The sequence below is a fragment of the Pelophylax lessonae genome, assembly GCF_965119305.1.
Source record: "Pelophylax lessonae genome assembly, chromosome: 9".
In the NCBI taxonomy this organism is placed as follows: Eukaryota; Metazoa; Chordata; class Amphibia; order Anura; family Ranidae; genus Pelophylax; species Pelophylax lessonae.
In genome coordinates this window covers 244386396-244403697 of record NC_138776.1, presented here as the reverse complement: position 1 = coordinate 244403697, position 17302 = coordinate 244386396, and the positions used below count along the sequence as shown (strand labels likewise).

Sequence of the window (17302 nt, the reverse complement as noted above, 5' to 3'; positions counted from 1 at the left end):
TACGTCGCTGGACGATAACGAGCCACATTGCTGCAGTAGCAGCAATGTGAGCAGACGTCAAGTGGTTAATCTGGATTTAAAAAAGAAAAAAACTTTTTTCCTTCCATATTTTACTTTGACATACATTGTTTAGACACTGCTTTTCTAATCTGCTCTTCAAAAAGCACCAATGTAAGGGGAAAATAATTATTTTTCAGTTTTTAGGGGGAAAAAAATATTTTTCAGTTTTTCATTCAAATGGGTTTTTTCAATAGTGGAATAAAACAACAACAGTATCCAACCTGTAAGGCGTGCGGCATGTAGCGGCCATGTAATACAAGCTCAGTGCATATGTGTCTGCTTAATCTGGATTTAAAAAAAAAACAAAAAAAAATTTTCGTTCATATTTTACTGTGACTTACAGCGTTTAGACACTGCAGTTCAAATCTGCTATTCAACAAGCACCAATTAAGGGGACAATTGTTTTTCAGTTTTTCATTCATACGTTACAGTGAAATACACCCATTGGACACTGTTGTTGTATTCCGGTTTGCAATAAAAACCCATTTAGTGGAAAAAAATTAAATTGCAGCCTAGTCGGCATATGTTACAGTGAGATACACCTGTTGGATATTGTTATTGTATTCGCCTTTGCAATAAAAACCCATTTAGTGGAAAAAAAGTAAATTGCAGCCTAGTCTGCATATGTTACAGTGCGATACACCCTTTGCATACTGTTGTATTCCGCTTATCAATAAAAACCCATTTAGGGGGAAAAAAATAATTGCGGCCTAGTCTGCATATGTTCCAGTGAGATACACCCTTTGCATACTGTTGTTGTATTCCGCTTATCAATAAAAACCCATTTAGGGGAAAAAATTTAATTGCGGCCTAGTCTGCATATGTTACAGTGAGATACACCCTTTGGATACTGTTGTTTTATTCCGCTTATCAATAAACACCCATTTAGGGGAAGATCCAAAATTAGATAAATATGAGGAGAAGGTCAAATAAGGGAAGTGGCCTGGGTCGTGGTGCTGCTGGTAGAGCTCCTGTTGCATGGAGAGGACGTGGTCGATCTGTGCCAGCTACACGCACAAGTGAAACACCTTTCTCAGCTGTGAGTAGGCGACAGAACCTGCAGCAGTATTTGACAGGGCCTAATGCGCCTTTACAAATGTTGAGGCCAGAACAAGTACAGGCGATAGTAGTTTGGGTTGCTGACAGTGCCTCCAGTTCCTTCACATTGTCTCCCACCCAGTCTTCTGCTGAAAGGTCAGAGTTGGCACCTGCAGCCGATGTCCATCAATCTTTCACCTCACCCCCTTGCAAATCAGCCAAGCAGTCTGAGCCCCAAGTCATGCAGCAGTCTCTTCTTTTTTTGATGACTCTGTTAGCATGGTTTTCCAGGGCCATCCACCTAGCCCTGCCCCAGAAGTGGAAGAGATTGAGTGCACCGATGCCCAACCACTTATGTCTCAAGATGAGTACATGGGAGGACCATCGCAGCACGTCTCGGATGATGACAAAACACAGGTGCCAACTGCTGCGGAATTCTGAATTGTGGAGACCGACAAGGAGGGCAGGGGCGAAGACTGGGTGGAAGATGATGTGGAGGATGATGAGGTCCTCGACCCCACATGGAATGAACATCATGCAGGTGACCTGAATAGTTTGGAGGAAGAGGCGGTGGTCGCACAGAGCCACCAGCACAGCAGAAGAGGGAGCAGGGTGCAAAAGCGGTGTGGCTGTGCCCTAGACACTACGCCTGCTACTGCCCAATGCAGCAAGGGACCGAGCACACCAAAGCCAGCTCAGTTCCCTAGCGTGACAGTTCTTCAGTCAATATGATGATGAAAGGAAGTGGTTTGCACGCTGTGCAATCAGAGCCTGAAGCGAGGCATAAACCTTCTCAACCTGAGCACAAATCTGCATGATCAGGCATCTAAGTGCAAAGCACGAGCTGCAGTGGAGTAGACACCTCAAAAACCAAGAAAGGTCTCTGGCTCCTCCCTGCTTCCTCTTCTGCTGCTGCAGTCTCTGCCTCTTCATCCACCTCTGTATTGACAGTGGCACCTGCCACCCGACAAACAGAGGATCTGCCAGCAACGCCACCACCTGGGTCACCAAAAAACATCTCCACAATGTCCCGTGGAAGTGTTCAGCTTTCTATCTCCCAAACACTGGAGCGGAAGAGGAAGTACCCCCCTATCCCCCCACGATCCCTGGCCCTGAATGCCAGCATTTCAAAATTCCTGGCCTTTGAAATGCTGTCATTCGGTCTCGTGGAGACGCAGAGTTTTAAAAGCCTTATGGCGGTGGCTGTCCCACTGTACATCATGCCCAGCCGCCACTACATTTACAGGCAAGCCATCCCTTCCCTGCACAACCAAGTGGGTGACAAAATCAGGTGTGCACTGCGCAACTCCATCTGTGGCAAGGTCCACCTAACTATGGATAAGTGGACCAGTAAGCACGGTCAGGGACATTATATCTCCCTAACAGCACACTGGGTAAATGCAGTGGTGGCTGGGCCTGGGGTGGATAGCAGGTTGGCGCATGTCCTTCCACCACCGAGGATTGCAGGGTGCTTCAGTTTGCCTCCTGTTCCTAACTCTTCCTACTCCGCTTCCTCATCCTCTACCGCCTCCTCTTCCGGTCAGCGTAACACCTTCATCACCAACTTCAGCACAGCCAGGGGTAAACGACGCAGGCAGTTTTAAAACTTGCCTGTTTGGGGTAAAAAAACACACACCGTGCAAGTGTTGGGGAGGGGCATTCAACAGCAGACTGATGAGTGGTTGGTGCCAATGAGCCTCAAGCCCGGCCTGGTGGTGTGCGATAATGGGCAAAATCTCATAGCAGCTCTGGGCCTAGCCTGTTTGACACACATCCCTTGCCTGGCGCATCTGCTGAATTTGGTGGTGCAGAGGTTCCTTAGAAATTACCCCGATATGTCAGAGCTGCTGCAGAAAGTGCGGGCCGTCTGTGCGCACTTTCTGCATTCTCACCCTGCTGCTGCTCCCCTGTCAGCGCTGCAGCGTAACTTCGGCCTTCCCGCTCACCGCCTCATATGTGACGTGCCCACAAGGTGTAACTCCACCTTGCAGCAGCAGGCCATAGTGGAGTTTCAGCTGCAGCACGCACACGTGAGTCGCTCTGCGGAACAGCACCACTTCACCACCAATAACTGGGCCTCCATGCGAGACCTGTGTGCCTTGTTGCGCTATTTTGAGTACTCCACCAACATGGCCGATAACGCCGTTCTCAGCTTAACTATCCCACTGCTATGCCTTTTTGAAAAAACGCTTCGGGCGATGATGGAAGAGGATGTGGCACAGGAGGAGGAGGAGGAGAAAGAGGTATCATTTCCAAGGCTTTCAGGGCAGTCATTCACATGTGGCTCCGAGGGTGGGTTCCTGCACCCACAAATGCCAGGTACACAATTGTCCAGCAGGGGCACAGTTCTGGAGGATGACGAGGATGAGGAGATGGAGGAGGAGATGGAACCATGTTCACAGCAGGGTGGCACCCAGGTCAGCTCATGGCCATCACTGGTGCGTGGCTGGGGGGATACAGAGGACACAGAGGATACACCTCCCACAGAGCACAGCTTTTCGTTGCCTGTGGGCAGCCTGGCATACATGAGCGATTACATGCTGCAGTGTCTCCGCAATGACCGCCGAGCTTCCCACATTGTAACTTAATTACTGGGTGGCCACGCTGCTGGATCCCCGTTACAAGGACAATGTACCATCCTTAATTCCCTCACTGGAGCGTGATCGGAAGATACGCGAGTACAAGCGCACGCTGGTAGACGCGCTGCTGGTGGCATTCCCACCTGACAGCAGGGGCCACAGTGGAAGCACAAGGCCAAGGCAGAGGAGGAGAAAGAGGTCGCCAACGCAGCCAGGGCACCGCCAGCACTTCAGAAGGCAGTGTTAGCATGGCCAAAATGTGGAAAAGCTTTGTCAGCATGCCACAACAAGAAGTAGCGCCACCAGCTGATATGGAACGTCTTAGCAGGAGGCAGCATTTCACTAACATGGTGAAGCAGTATGTGTGCACATGCCTAGACGTACTAAATGATGGGTCTGCCCCCTTCAACTTCTGGGTCTCCAAGTTGGGCACATGGCCTGAGCTTGCCCTTTACGCCTTGGAAGTGCTGGCCTGCCCTGCAGCCAGTGTATTATCTGAACGTGTATTTAGCATTACTGGGGGCGTTATCACTGACAAGTGCAGAGCCAATGTGGACAAGCTCACGTTCATTAAAATGAACCAGGCATGGATCCCACAGGACCTGTCCGTACCTTGTGCAGAATAGACATGTATACCGGCCTTACCCAGCCATTGTTGTATTTGATCTTTCTTACTCTTTTGGGGTGTACCCTAATTTAAAAAAAAAAATAATTAAAAACCAAAACCAGTGTTGGCTACCTCGTCCTCCTCCACCACCGCCGCCATATCCACCGCCACCGCAACCTCCTACTCCATATGGGCCTCGTCCTCCTCCTACATCATTCAAGATTATTATTTTTTATTTTTATATATTTTATGTTATTTTAAGTTATTTCCCTATCCACATTTGTTTGAAGAGCACTTGCTATGCTCTTAAGAAGATGTTGCTGCCATTTGCAGCCCTCTAGCCCTTTCCATGTGTTTTTTAGAGCCATTTTAGTGCTCAAAAGTTCGGGTCACCATTGACTTCAATAGGGTTCGGGATCGGGGTAGGTTCGGGTTAAGTCCGGGTCACGAACCCAGACTTTTTTTCAAGTTCGGCCGGACCTGCCGAACCCGGACATCCAGGTGTTCGATCAACTCTAGTCCCTTTTGCCCTGCATTAAAGAATGTCTCAGGGTCAGGGATTCCTGTCCCATATGTGTTAAAATAAGTAGGCTTTCATTAAATCCTGCTCAAACCAATGAGTGGGAATCTGTGCTTCAGTGAAAAGCAAACATCCTATAAGGGTTGATGGAGGAGGTTCGTTTTACACTCTGCACAGAACTTAAACTGGTTATAAGCCTTCCATATACCCAGTTGAGTGACTGGCCTCTGGTGATACACAGAAATGAACCAAATCCTCCCACATAAGTTGCACCTGTTTATCTACAGTTTTCTCCTTTCCACATCTGTTCAAAGTGCAAACTTTATAAAGCTTATCTGAGCTGTGAGAAAGCGGGGGGAAGCTGAAGCTACGTTCTGCAGAGCTTGATGAGGAGAGCTCTGAGAGCTGATTGGAAGAAAGGGACACACACCCTTCACAGGAACAGAGCTGAGGCTGTCAATTAGCTGGAGGTCCCTTCCCTGTCACCATTTTTCTTTTGTCAGAAGTGACTCATGCTGATAGCAGAAGACAGAAATTACACATAGTGCTCTTAGAGACATTGAGACACGTACACACTATAGAAGGACATGCTTTGTTCATATATAATGTATGGAGGTTTAGAACCACTTTAATTTTGTAAAGCTCCCCATATTTACTTCCATGAATTTTGTGACACGTATTCACTATGCCCTGTAAGTAGACACTGCTGTGTCGCACATTTTACAAAGTTTGCCTTCTGAGCTTCATAAGTGCTGAGAGGAGGAGTTTCAGAACTACATATCCTGGTTTGCAGGCAGCAAGGTACCATGGGATATGTAGTCCATTGAAATTGAAAGTAAACTACAGAGTAGAAGATACAAAGCATGCAGGGAATCCAGGAAGTTATTGAAATGGATGGCCAGCAAACAGGCAGAACACACAATGTAAAAGGAGATTTACCAAGTAAGCCTATGTTGGAATGTCAATAATAGCTATTGTTTGTATTGCTTTACAATGCTGATGTTAACAAGTGAAAGTATATGCTGTGAAAGTATATGCTGTGACCATATATCTCCTTTAAATGTACTTCTTTACTAGTTCACTTAAAGCCTAACACCATCTTTCCTTTTACTCCAAATAATTAATTTGGGCCAAGGTGGTGCAAACAAACTATTTAAAGTGATAGGTAAAATAGAATTTGGATTAGATGGAATATAGGCCTCAAATCAAATATTGCTAACGATGGAGGAAATAACAAGGTCAGCTTTGTCAGCAAGCCTGCTACAGATATTACTGTCTTTGGTGTTATTCAACTTGTTCTGCCCAAGAACAACACAGCCTCAAAAGATGGTGAGGGGAGGAAATAAAGAGTGCCAAAATACTTTATGAGAGTGCAGTTCCACCATTCTATCTCCTCTTCTGGGTAACGCTCTTCTCTACTCTATTTCTATTTCTATTTCTACTTCTATTTCTTTCCATGGAAGGTACAAGGGATAGACAGGTATGGTTTTTCCAGGGCCGATACCAATACAGATATTTTGGTCACAACGTATCGGTATCGGCCAATATGGGCCAATATTCTGCACATTCAATCACACATCCAATGCAGAGTGACCAGTGCCCCCATCAATGCAGAGTGACCAGTGCCCCCATCCAATGCAGAGTGACCAGTGCCCCCATCAATGCAGAGTGACCAGTGCCCCATCAATGCAGAGTGACCAGTGCCCCCATCAATGCAGAGTGACCAGTGCCCCCAACAAAGCAGAGTGACCAGTGTCCCATCAATGCAGAGTGACCAGTGCCCCCATCAATGCAGAGTGACCAGTGCCCCCAACAAAGCAGAGTGACCAGTGTCCCCATCAATGCAGAATGACCAGTGCCCCCATCAATGCAGAGTGAACAGTGCCCCCCACAATGCAGAGTGACCAGTGCCCCCATCAATGAAGAGTGACCAGTGCCCCCATCCAATGCGGAGTGACCATTGCCCCCAACAATGCAGGGTGACCAGTGCTCCCATCCAATGCAGAGTGACCAGTGCCCCCAACAATGCAGAGTGACCAGTGCCCCCATCCAATGCAGAGTGACCAGTGCATGGGGATTAGAGCGCAACCTGATTACACATTACTTACCCGGCTCAAGCGCTGTCATATGAAGTCCTGCCTCCTGGACCGGCTCCTATGATAGACGTCACCAGTGTGCTGTCTGTCATAGGTAGGAGGTGGGACTTCGTATGACAGCGCCCGCGCCAGGTAAGCGCAAGCACCCTGCTTTTTGTGTTATCAGGCGGCGCTCTAATCCACATCCCCCTTCCCCTCCGGAGGCAGAAATATCAGTCATATTGGCCAAGTTTGTGGCTGATACCGATACTTGGAAAAAAGTGAATATCGGCCGCCGATTATCGGCCAAACCAATAATCGGTTGATCCCTAGAAGGTACAGCTCACAGAAAGATCTCTACTCCACATTCATAACAGAAGCTTGCTCTTCCTCCTTATAGGCCACTCAGGATTGTTACAGCCAGCCATACCTTGCCTTGCAGAGCAGGCCGTTGCCATTTTTTCAAGTCAAAAACAAATATGATGCCCTCTTCTTTAGCACACACGGGACTTTACCTAATTTCTTGTAATCCAAAGGGTATTTCCTTCTCAGGTCCTCCTGGACTTTCCCTAGCCTTTTATTGGAAAATGAAAGCAGAGGCAACACGGTGATAAAATCATCTCTCTGTCATCTCTTGTCAGCAGCACGTGAACTGATTGTCTCCTTGCAAAAGGCTGATACCAGTTGAAATGCAATAGTGCAATACATTTACTGATGTATAAATTGTAAGTGTTATGAGAAATGGCCCTCATCAAACAGGATATTGTGCTATACTTGCAGGTAAATAAGAGAACCAGAACTTTCACCAAATGGAAAAGTGGGTTTGATAATAAAGTTGGCAGTGCCTCCACTAGGGGCCTCTGTGAGCAGAGGGGATTCCCTGGTAAATTAACAAGTAATCTAATCAAAGCAATTGGAAGCAGAGAAACTACTGCAACCAGCACATAACATTAACCATATGTATATAGATTTACACCAGTATAGAAACAATATAAGCTTTTATAAGAAAAGATTAATAATAGTACATACATCCAATGTACAAACAGGTATTATTAGTAAAGGGGCCAACAAGAGCCCGGGTGTATTTGTGTACATATACCAGGGTATATATAGTTGTAAATAGAGATACCGTCAGATGAATGTTACAGCAAAAATCAGTTGCAGTGGAGCCTGAGGATGATCAAGATGTAGTGTTCATCTTGGTGGAGACCTGAAGACAATCATGGGGAGATCCTCCAACTGTTGTCCAACTAGCACATGATGGAGCTTCTCACTGGCAGGAACTGTGTTGCGGCACTGGAACTCAGAGTCAGCCTACTACTCTACTACTAACAATAGGACAGAGACAAATCTGTCATAAGGATTTAGATACACACTGAAGAAGCTATGGGCATTTGCAAATAAACTATTAGGAACATAAAATACTTGCCTAATAGTCTCTGCTTCTGGTCTGGGTAAAAATACAGCAGCAGTAGCAGCCCCATGAGACTCAGTTCCCAAGCTCTCTCTGCTTCCTCCATCTTTGGCTTCTAAAGTTGACCTTCATAGACAGGAATTGATGTACGTACAGGTAAGTAATCCCTGTGAACATTATGCAGCAGAGACACTTACAGACAATACAGGGCAGCAGATCCCTAAATTACTTTTAACAGAACTGCATTCATTTGTGTATTCTATATCTGCTTGGAGTTAAAATTCAAAACATATCTAAACTCAAAACCAATAAGTTTAACATTGCAGTTTACACGTCTTTGGACGGATGCATTACTTTCCTTTTTTAAAGGCTTTTTTTTTTAACTTGTGGTCCTGCCAGGCTGCCAGTAACATTTCCTGTCCTAGGATGAGATGGCTCACTAACTGTACTGTGTCTATGAAAAAGCAGTATGGTCAGCCTAGACTATGCTCTGGACTTCAAATACAAACACCTGTTCTTCTACTCACCTATCCTTCGGCCCACATCCAATGTCTGTCCAAATCATGCTGCCTCTGCAACATCTTCAGAATACGCCCCTTTTTTAACCAACGACACCACTAAGCTTCTAATTCACTCTCTAATTATCTCTTGCCTCGACTACTGCAGCTCCCTCCTCATTGGATTACCTTTACATAAGCTATCCCCCTTCAGTCCATCATAAATGCTGCTGCTAGTCTCACCTACCTTACCAACAGTTCAGTGTCTAGTACTCCCTCTGAATTTTATTTGTTGGGTGAGCGGAAGCCAGTGGAGGGATTGGCAAAGTACTAACAATAACTTACAAAGCCATCCAAAACTGCTTTCTTTGGTCCTCTCAAGACCTCCCGCTCTCTAGCTGCTTTGTCACCTCCCATGCTCACCTCCAAGACTTCTCCCGAGCCTCTCCCATCTTTTGGAACTCCCTACCCTAATCTGTCCAACTATCTTCTAATCTATCCATCTTTAGACGATCCCTGCAAACCCTTCTCTTTAAAGAAGCCTATCCTGCTTCTCACCAATACACTTTATATAAGGAGGACTAAAAGTCCACAAAGAAATCCTCAGAGAGGATCATCCGGTCAATTATAAACAGCTTTATTAAAGTATATTTGGTAAAAATAGAACATGAAAAATTGCAAAAACCTCCAACATAACAAAAAGTTAAAATGACAACATTGTCAAAACCAGACAAGAAAGCAGCTGCAGACACCCACACAAACCACACATCCACTACACACTCATCCAATCCAATGGTTCAATCAAAGAGACACTAGTGCAAGTGGCTGCAGATGGAGTATAATGTGGTTTTACCACAGTTGGTCACAGGAGTGATATGAGAGATAGATTGCTGGATCCGCTGAAACAGAGTCAATCAGTGGTGCATTTGCATAGTACAGCCATAAGTGCAGGTAAAGGCTGATTTGGGTCTGCGCAATAATGTGCTGAATGGTAGCTCAATGGCTAACCTGGCTGTGTAAAACTGGACTGTGGGCGGGTGGATGGATGCAAATGAGCTCAACTCTATTAATAGAAACATCAGGTTGACTTTTTTCCCTGCCGAAAATGCATTATCATTCCTTGATCTACTTATTACAGTACAGGAAAACAGAATTATCACCAAAACATTCCGTAAACATTCCGTAAACAGACAGATGCAAATATACTGCTTCAGGCAAGTAGCCATCACTCCCCTTATCTGATCCATGGGATCCCAGTTGGGCAATACTTTAGAATTAAACAAAACTGCTCAGAAGAGGAGGATTTTCAAACTGAGGCAGGTCATCTATACCATAGGTTCAGAGAAAGAGGCTATTCGCACAGCTGCATTCGGAGAGCCAAGAAAAAAGCAATTGTCAAAAACAAAATCTTCTGACCCCCTAAAAAATCTAGCAAACAAAATCGGGATCTAAATGCTCCAACTAGAATTATCACTTGCTATGGCTCCCAGTGGGATCAGGTCAAAGCCGTACTTAGCCAACATTGGAATGTACTCACAAGGTCTCCGTTATTAGGGGACATTGTGGGCCCACGCCCATGTATGGTAGCCCGACAGGCAAGAAATCTCAGTGACACCCTAGTTTATTCTGAGTATCACAAAACCCCCAAAGCAAACTGGCTCACTGATCTTCCACCACTACATGGTATGCATCTATGTGGCAGGTGCTTTATGTGCAGTTTTGTAGACAGGACCAAGCGATTCACCAGCCCTTAAATATATGTTCATATATCTAGAGGATCACGCTACCGTCCACTCCCTGTATAAATTGTATGGGAGTGATTTGACTTTGTATGGGGTGATGGTGCATGGGATAGAGTTTGAGGTATCTGATTCCTTATAGGATACTCTCCTCTATTTTTCCAGTTAAGGTGATAACACAGTGATCTTTATATTTTGCTTTATGTAACTAATACACTGTGCTTTTACTTCCTCCATCAGCTCATCCTCCACAGTTATTACCTTTTATATCACTTGACCTTCCCTCTTAGATTGTAAGCTCTAACAAGCAGGGCCCTCTTATTTCCTCTTGTACCAAGATGGTGATGCTCCATTAGTCTGACAGTATCCTATAGCTCTTATAGGGAGAGGGACATAGATAATACAAATTAAAAAAGGGGATAAACAAATAGAATCAAATCTCTTTCAAAGGGTATAAGCTGATATTACTCACTTCCTCCAGATGGACACCGCCACAATGGCCACCAGCATCTTACTACCATGCAGGCGGCGTCCTAAAAAGTTCCTTTTTGCCCCCTACTTGAGTCTTAGCAATGCACCTGTGTGAACCCAATCTGTTTTGGAGATCCTAATGCGCCATTCTTCATTACAGACCTTATATGGTTGTTCCACAGAGTTGCCCTGTTGAGTACTTTTTTTCTTCTACATTGTTTCGGATGTGGGTGCCTGGTTCTATTGAATTCATTATAGCCTTATGCAAATATTTCATAGTTACATAGTTGAAGATTCTCCAGTGAAGCAGAACATATACTGTGAAGAGGATTTCCACTTTTGGATTTTCCGGATTAACGGAGTGACCACTTCTGGTTTGTCGGACATGTGTCACTTCCGGTTCCGGCCCCGCACAGAACACGATCATTTTCTTCATTTTCTGCACTATTTATGGGCATTTTTTGTACTATTCACCGTAATTATTTGTTGGATTTAGTTGTCCCTTCATTCTATACTCGTTTGGATATATTTCTTCAGTGTTATATGATTTTTTGATTGTTACCCATTGCCGGCTGTTGCCTCTATAAATTGAATAGGCATACGTTACATGGCCACGCCCCTGATGATGTCAGATATGACGAAACACATCGGTAGGAGCCTAGCCACGTGACACAGATGTACAGCTTGAGGTCGGCCATGTCTTTGGTTTGAAACTTATTATAAGTTTCCATCTTTGTAACTCTGCTTTCAAATGTTATATGATTGTGAGTATCTTGTGCACAGCTTGCTTTTTAAACGTACAATTTTGTGAATACTTCTTATAGTTACATAGTTAGTCAGGTTGAAAAAAGTCCATCTGGCTCAACCAATAAAAAACAAAAAAAAGTAAAGAACAGTAAAAGCAGTAAATAACATTGTTTGAGATTTAACTTAGAGGGGTTCCAATCATTCTTTACTGTATCCAAAACTAAAGAAATGTATTTTTAAATTAGGATCTTTCTCCTAATACGGGTGGTTTAGTAAAATATTTGTAGCACTGTTGTGGTGATATATTTGGGAAGGCATATAAAATCCTGGTTTAAACTTTTCAAACATCTTTTTTCTATTTCAGATTTCATGATGTCAGATCCTGCTAGTGAATGCGTACCTCATCTCTATGAGACTCCAACAAGCAGCACACCCTCTGCAGTCCAATTCACAGTCCCAGCGCCGAATGTGCCTGTAGTGTCTTTCTTACAGCAGGCCAGTCCTCCGCCCCCCGAGTTCTATGCCCGTCCTAGAAAACAGGCAAGTAGTGTCCCGACTGTGGCACCTCAATGGCGTCTCTCCGCCATCATACTCCAAAATATGAAACCATCTTTACCATTTTTCCAAACATTTCTGAAGGGTAAACCAAAGGCTCTGGGATTAAAGGTGACAATACAGTGGACAGTTTAGTCATACAATGAGCCCAGGAAATTATGGGAACCACATCTAAAGGTGTACCTGTCCTTTTGCAATAGTCAATGTGATATATACAGTAAGGGGAGAGTAGAAATGGAGATACAGGTAGATCTTTGTAGATAAAGGACCCTGTTTTGACGCACAGTGTACCTGTAGCTCAGAAATCAATTAATTAACCACGTCCCCTGCCCAGTTCTCCTGATTTGACTAAAAGCACCCCCCAGCAGGCGCCTCACTGTCAATCCTTCAAATGGGACAGTAATATTTATCAACAATATCCCTCAAGAAATCTATGATACATTGATTCCATTGTATCAGAATGATAGAACATTGTATGAGCTTTGCATCATAGATTATTGTAGGTAGGAGCCGGCTAGTCTGCTACTGGGATCTCCTTCTATTGTCTGTTTTGATACGGTATTCTGTGTTTATACTTAGGATAATGTGTAATGTATTTTGTTTTAGACTTGTTGTCAGCAGTCGGGTCACTCAGGGCTGGTTTAGGTGCTGAGTTAATTAGCATGTTAATTATATCATTGTCAGCTAGTAGTTGCTAGAGGGGGAAGATCACTGTATTGTTAATTGTGCTAATTAAATCACATACTGTCTACTGTTGGGATGTGTTTACACTTGTAACAATGTGTATTGCCCTTTATGAGCATGATGCCAGCAGTCTGACCTGGAGTGAGATCCTGATTAATCGAAGCATTGTCTAGGTGTTGATTCCCATTCAAACATATTGTTTCTGTCTGGTGGCTAATTTGATGAACTCTAGGAGGATCCTCAATGATAGTTTTAGCCTTGTGTCAGCTGTACCACATTATCTAAACCATGGTGTGATGTTTTGGATAAATTATTGTTCATGTGGTTGTTGATGTATATTAGGAGGTGCGCCAGACATATATTAAACAATCTATCACAGTAATACAGTCCATGAACAATCTAATGGAGTAGAACTGCAGGTAGAAAGAAAGGACCCGATCCAATCAGCCAATCACCAGTGAATAGTGAGAGAGATGAGTTACACCCTGTGCTGACACCCGTAGCCTCTTACCGGAACTTTTGACCCTCCTGTCACAGAGTGGTCAAACAGGCATAAGAGCAAACAGCGCTTGGCGTAAATGATGGTTCCTAGTCACATTCCTCACATTCCTTAGCAGGGAGAGAGAACTTCACAATTCACAAATGTACAATGCCTTCACAGGACCCTACAGAAGTGTCTTTCACATGCAGGCTCAGAAAAAAGACAGGGGCAACCAATCGTGAAGTACATCGAGGCACATTAATTTATTAAAAAGTAATGCACTTACATAGTAGACATCATATAACAGCATCAATGGATAAAACCGTGGTATGTAGCATGCTCAGCTCCGATACGTCCACCTTACGCGTATCGTCAAACATCTATGACATCTTCAGAGGCGTGGTATAATGGTGTGAGCACGCATTTAAATAAGTGTTCACCTCTTATGTTCCACGCTCTGCAATATCCTGATCGAGCTAAAGGAAGTGATGCAACAGGAAGCTGTCACCCCATGCTCTCCATCTACTGCATTGTCTTAACCAGGCAGACAGGAAATTATGCAACAGGAAGCTGTCACCCCATGCTCTCCATCTCCTGCATTGTCTTAACCAGGCAGACAGGAAATGATGCAACAGGAATCTGTCGCCCCATGCTCTCCATCTACTGCATTATCTTAACCAGGCAGACAGGAAATGACAGGAAATACCCTGCCCATATCTCCAAAGTCGCCGGAAAACAAACATAGAGCGGAACTGACAGGCATTTAAAATATATAGATAAAAACGATCGGTAATGAAACCGAAAGTTATGCATGATAAAAATGCTGACAGTATGTGTAATATTAAGACAAACAATAACATTAAAAATATGCTGACAATATGTGTAATATTAAGACAAACAATAGCATTAAAAATATACAAATGTATATAAAAGCATAAAAGGTGGCCCACATTCTCTAAACACCATAATATGCACAATATGCTATATTGAAATATTAAAATCCATCACAGACCAAAAGTAAAAAAGATTGTTTTTAGCTGTTGTTGATATAACAGTTAACATTCCAGTCAACGTTCATTCCCCACGGAGAGTATGTTTTCATATCAAATATCCAACGGGTCTCAAGCCTGGAGATCTCCCGCCGGACATTACTGCCTCTCCAGTGGGGAATGAACCTGTCAATACCCCAAATTTTGGTGCCAGCGGGGTTCTTCCCATGATGTTTAGCATAGTGCTTAGAAACACTATGCTTAGGGAAACCCCTTCTGATGTTCCCTAAGTGTTCATTTACGCGAACCGCTAAAGTTCTGACAGTGCGGCCTATATATTGTAGGCCGCACGGGCATTCCAGCAAATAAACAATGTTAGTGGTAGAGCAACCAATAAAGGATTTATTTGAAAACTTTTTGATGTGGCAGTAGATTGAAAATCGCATATTTTCCTTCCAGGTAGGGCATTGACCTGGCATACTGCACACTTTCAACATGGGAAAAAGCCATTCAGGTTTTGGAAAAAGGAAACACGATTGGGTTTGTCCAAAACGTTAGGGGCAATTTGTAAGCGCAAGTGAGGAACACCCCTACAGATGACAGGAGGGGCCTCAGGTAAGCAGGGACCCAACACCACATCATTCCTGAGGACACCCCAATGCCTTCTAAAGATGCGCTTAACATCCTGATAAGCGCATGTGGTTGTTGTTTAGCTATGGCAATTATATTCCTGTGTGCAGTTTGTATTGTTAGGGTAATATGATCGGGAGGGGGGGTGTCCTCCTGTGGGGTATATATTCTGTGTGAATTTGTTCAATAAAGAGTTCCAGCTCTCATACAAGCTATTTGTTGGCTAGTCTTGTATGCTATGCGGCTATAATAACTGATGTCTATTTTCAGAGTGGAGGAAGCGGTATACTGACAGAAGCTGTCAGGAAGCTAGTTCAGCTAATACTAGTTCTCATATAGCTCCTTGTGCAGCTAATGCTAATTCTTCTTTAGCTACTGCTCATTCTCATACAGCTAACGCTCGTTCACGTGCACCAGCACAAGCACCAGCTGCTGGATGTTCTTCAGCTTCCCCTGATCCTTGTTCCTGTATTCTTGCCTGTGCTGACTGATTTTCTGTTGCTGACCCGGCTTGTTCATAACCTCGCTCTGTGAATCCTGACCTTGGCTTGCCTCTGACTATTCTCTGTCTGATCTCCTGGTTCTGACTTCAGTTTGCTATTGGACCTTGCTCTGCCTGCTTCCCGGATATCAACCTGGCCTTGCTCCCTGTTCATCCTGCTGTCTTACCGTGTATGACCCCGGCTCACCCTGACTACATCCCTGACTGTGGTAGTCACCTGCTTTAAAGCTATCAGAACCCATGCTTGGCAGTTACCTGCTATCAAGCTACCGCCACCCGTGCTTCTTTGAGCCTTGTACCTCTGTCACCACCTCCAGGGGGGCTATGACCAGAGCTGCAGGGGAAGCCCTCTCATCAACTCGGCCTCCAACCAAGGTACACGACAGAAGCACTCAAGCAGAGTGTGGGTCGGTTCCATCACAGTGGTTATACACCTTTCCATATACCCATTGAAGGGACTATCCTCAGGTGATACACAGAGATAAAACAAATCCTCCTACATAAGTTGCACCTTTTTATCTGCATCCTTCTATTCTCTACATCAGTTCAAAGTGATGAATTTATAAGTTTGTCTGAGAATTCAGAAAAGAGGGGGCAGAGAGAGCTGAAGTTACACTCTGCAGAGCTCAGTGAGGAGAGCTCTGACAGCTGATTGTAGGGAAGAGAAACAGCCCCTTCACACAGCACACAGGAACATAGCTGAGGCTGAGCTGGAGATCCCTCCCCTGTCACCCTTTTTCTCTTGGTCTCAGGAAAATTTTTCAAAAGTGATTCATGCTGATAGCAGAAGAAAGAAGCAGCAGGCAGAAATAAAACTTAGTGCTTTTAATTGAGGAAAGTACACACTATAGAGGGATATGCTTTGTTCATATTTAATATGTGAGGATTACAACCACTTTAAAGTGGAACTTTACCTATAGCAGTTTGATACTAATTCATGTAACTAATTCTTTAACAAAAGAACATACATTGCACATTAATAATCATGCTTCCAAAATGAGTGTGTGCTGTGTAAGTTGTCTCCAGCATTGCTCCTGTTCCTTCTTGCTGAAGGCAGCCATTTTATTGAAGCTTGGATTGATTTCTTCCTTATTGGAAACTCTCCCCCTCTCCTTGGTCTCAAAAACTTTATGTCACTTTCTGCAATTAAAATGTGCTCATTTCCAGCCTTGATTGTATGTCTTGGCTCAGCTAGAGAGGAAGGCTGACAGAAGCATTACAGTGCTCAGTTTCATTGTACTGCCTCTGCTGAGGGAGAAAGGAGAGAATAACAGGGAGATAAGGTAAGACACTATCCCTTGTAGGTTTAACTATTCTGTGTCTCCCTGGAAGCAAAGTTTGTCCTGTCATCCCTACTACTTTTCTTTTCTCTCTCCTTATCTGTGTTCCCTCCACAGCTGGATCCATTCCTGATGCTCTCTCCCTCCCTCTTTCCCTCAGCAACAGGGCTGTCAGTCGATCAGTGATTTTAGGCACAGTGTCGGAAATAGGGAGCAACTGAGCATGTGCAGAATGAGTGAATTATTACTATTATTACTATTATAAAGAAATTATGAAGCGCCAACAGTTTGCACAGCACTTTACAACGTTAGGGCACACAGTACACTTACAATACAATTCAATACAGGAGGAATCAAAGGACCCTGATCGTTGGAGCTTACAATCTAGGAGGGAGGGTCAAGTGATAAAAAAGGTAATAACTGTAGGGGATGAG

The 17302-nt window shown here is 44.3% G+C and overlaps 1 protein-coding gene and 1 long non-coding RNA gene across 2 annotated transcripts in view; both read left to right on the top strand.

The window, feature by feature from the left end:
* Positions 1–17302, top strand: part of LOC309563035 — a 268455-nt gene that overhangs the window by 61752 nt on the left and 189401 nt on the right. The gene's annotated exons all lie outside the window — the stretch shown is intronic.
* Positions 12117–17302, top strand: part of LOC309563351 (membrane-spanning 4-domains subfamily A member 8-like) — a gene marked incomplete at both ends in the record, with an annotated part of 65642 nt that continues 60456 nt past the window's right edge. The window contains one exon of the mRNA XM_082267745.1: positions 12117–12407. Within this exon, the coding sequence (XP_082123871.1) occupies positions 12117–12407 (291 nt within the window). The remainder of the gene's footprint in view (positions 12408–17302) is intronic.